The sequence below is a fragment of the Lathyrus oleraceus genome, unplaced genomic scaffold (assembly GCF_024323335.1).
Source record: "Lathyrus oleraceus cultivar Zhongwan6 unplaced genomic scaffold, CAAS_Psat_ZW6_1.0 chrUn0155, whole genome shotgun sequence".
Lineage (NCBI taxonomy): Eukaryota > Viridiplantae > Streptophyta > Magnoliopsida > Fabales > Fabaceae > Lathyrus > Lathyrus oleraceus.
This window is the reverse complement of record NW_026112546.1, coordinates 96,507-98,734: the sequence shown is the minus strand read 5'-3', so window position 1 is coordinate 98,734 and position 2,228 is coordinate 96,507. Positions and strand designations below refer to the sequence as shown.

The window sequence follows — 2,228 nt, the reverse complement described above, 5'->3', positions numbered from 1 at the left end:
TCACCGATGTCGATTGGGAAGGTTCAGTCACAGATAAAAGATCAATCTCTGAATATTGTGCATATGTTTGGGGTAATTGACATGGAGGAGCAAGAATAAACAAGGAGTTGTAGCAAGAGTAGTGCAGAGGTCGAGTTTAGAGATATGTATCAAGGTATTTGTGAAGGATTATGGATCCTTAGAGTCCTAGAAGAACTTAAGATGAAAATTGAGCTTCCATTGAAATTATACTCTAATAGTAAAGATGTTATTAGCATAGCTCATAATCCAGTTCAACATGACAGAACAAAGCATATCGATATTGATCGACATTTCATAAAGGAGAAGTTATGTGGGAATCATATGTCTACCCTTCGTGATTTCAAGTTAGAAAACTGCAGATATCCTGATAAAAAGTTTGGCAAGACCTACTTTTGAATATTTGATAGACAAGTTAGGCATGATAGATATCTATGCACCAACTTGAGGGGGGTGTTGGAAAATATATTATTTCCGATTTTATTATTGCCTTAATACTACTTTTATTTTCTTAATTCTCCATTAAGGAGAAAATCAATTGTAATAATTGTATCTTCACTATATAAATCAGCCTAAGACTGACGAATAAGTATAACAATCTTCGATTTTAACTTGTTTAACTGATAATCACATTTTATAAAATGAGTATTTAATAAATTTTCTAAAAAATCAATTTATTTAATTACGCAATACCTCGTTCACTTTAAGTTGCTTCACGAAAAGAATCGTCATCCAACTAAAACAACACACGGATAACCAAAAGTCGACACTCTCAACGGTGCCCCGAACAAAGTTTATCATGGAGATATTAGGATTATGTATTGGTGAATTTCATGGAGGAAGAAGAAGGAAAAAGGCGTGGGGAATGGTGTGAGTGTGAGAGGAAATTCATCATTCACAAACTATAAATGAAAAAAATTAAAAAAGAAATTAATATTTTTTAAAAAATTTAAAATAAAATAAATAAAATCCATGTGGATTATAAAAGAATAATAAAAATTAAATTAAAAGTTATGACATTCCTTTATATATTACAAGGAGAATACACATTCGAAAGAAGTAGTTCTGGCCTTTACAATCTACATTGACTCCAACAAACCCCTCGCCCCTGAAGTTAAACTTCATGTTTAAAAGACGAAAATTTTACCTCATACCCCATAAATAGGTTATATTTCTGAAAAAAATTGGTTTTTACTTCATTTTCGCTTCAAGACTTTCAGAACAACATTTTACCATTGTAAATCGGAACTCATAGAGTAAGTCTTCCGGTTCACAAACAACATACTAGAACTCTTTGTACAAGACTTACGATTTTGAACATTAATCGGAAAAATGTGCTTTAATTGAGTAATATTTGAATATTTTATATTGTGTTTTATAACATGTGTTTTAATTGTTTTCAGGAGATAGGTCCGAAGAAAGATTTGAAGGTTGTTGGACACGGACTTAAGTTGACATCGAGGCTTCCACTAGCTCTTCCACAACAGATGGACAGTTGGGTTTCTAGGTCTGGGTTATATTCACTCCAAAGAACTAGTTTAACGAAGATAGACACAAACTTTATATCCGCATTTGTGGAGAGATGGAATCTAGAGACGTCTTCATTTCACATGTCGTTTGGTGAGATGAGCATTACTTTGGATGACGTCTCTTGTCTGCTTCACTTGCCCATCAGGGGTGTGTTATGGAGTCCTCAAGATGTCACTGAAGAAGTTGTTGTTGAACTTGTTGTTGACTACTTAGGAGTGTCACAGAGTGAGGCACAGAGACATGTTCGTAGTTGCATGAGTTCTTATTATAATGTGGAGTTGTTATACGATTTATTCGTACATCATAAAGCTGCTTCTATATGGACATATGCGACTAGAGCATATTTGTTGATGTTGGTGGGTTCCATAATTTTTGCCGACAAGACTTTTACACTTGTCGAGGCACGATATCTCTTACTGATTACGAACTTAGATAGATGTCCGGGATACAGTTGGGGAGCAACTGCATTGGTTACCTTTGGAGATACGTCCATGTTCAGTTGCAAGAAGCTCGGTGGATATCCTACTCTCCTACATGTATTTAATTTAATTTTGTTTATTTGTGTTAATTATTTTATAAAGTATGTTAATTTCATTTATTTTGTTTATTATATTTTTATATTGTAACAGTGCTGGATTCACGAGTACTTTCCAACTGTTGGAAAAAGAGGAGAGAATTAG

General features: G+C 33.7%; 1 protein-coding gene across 1 annotated transcript; it reads left to right on the top strand.

Moving 5' to 3' along the window:
- The first annotated feature begins 6 nt into the window (after positions 1–6).
- On the top strand, positions 7–2,228 carry LOC127112549 (protein MAIN-LIKE 1-like). Its single transcript, XM_051046369.1, has 3 exons — positions 7–72; positions 1,422–2,018; positions 2,178–2,228. The coding sequence occupies exons 1-3, from the start codon at positions 7–9 to the stop codon at positions 2,226–2,228; spliced, it is 714 nt and encodes a 237-aa protein (XP_050902326.1).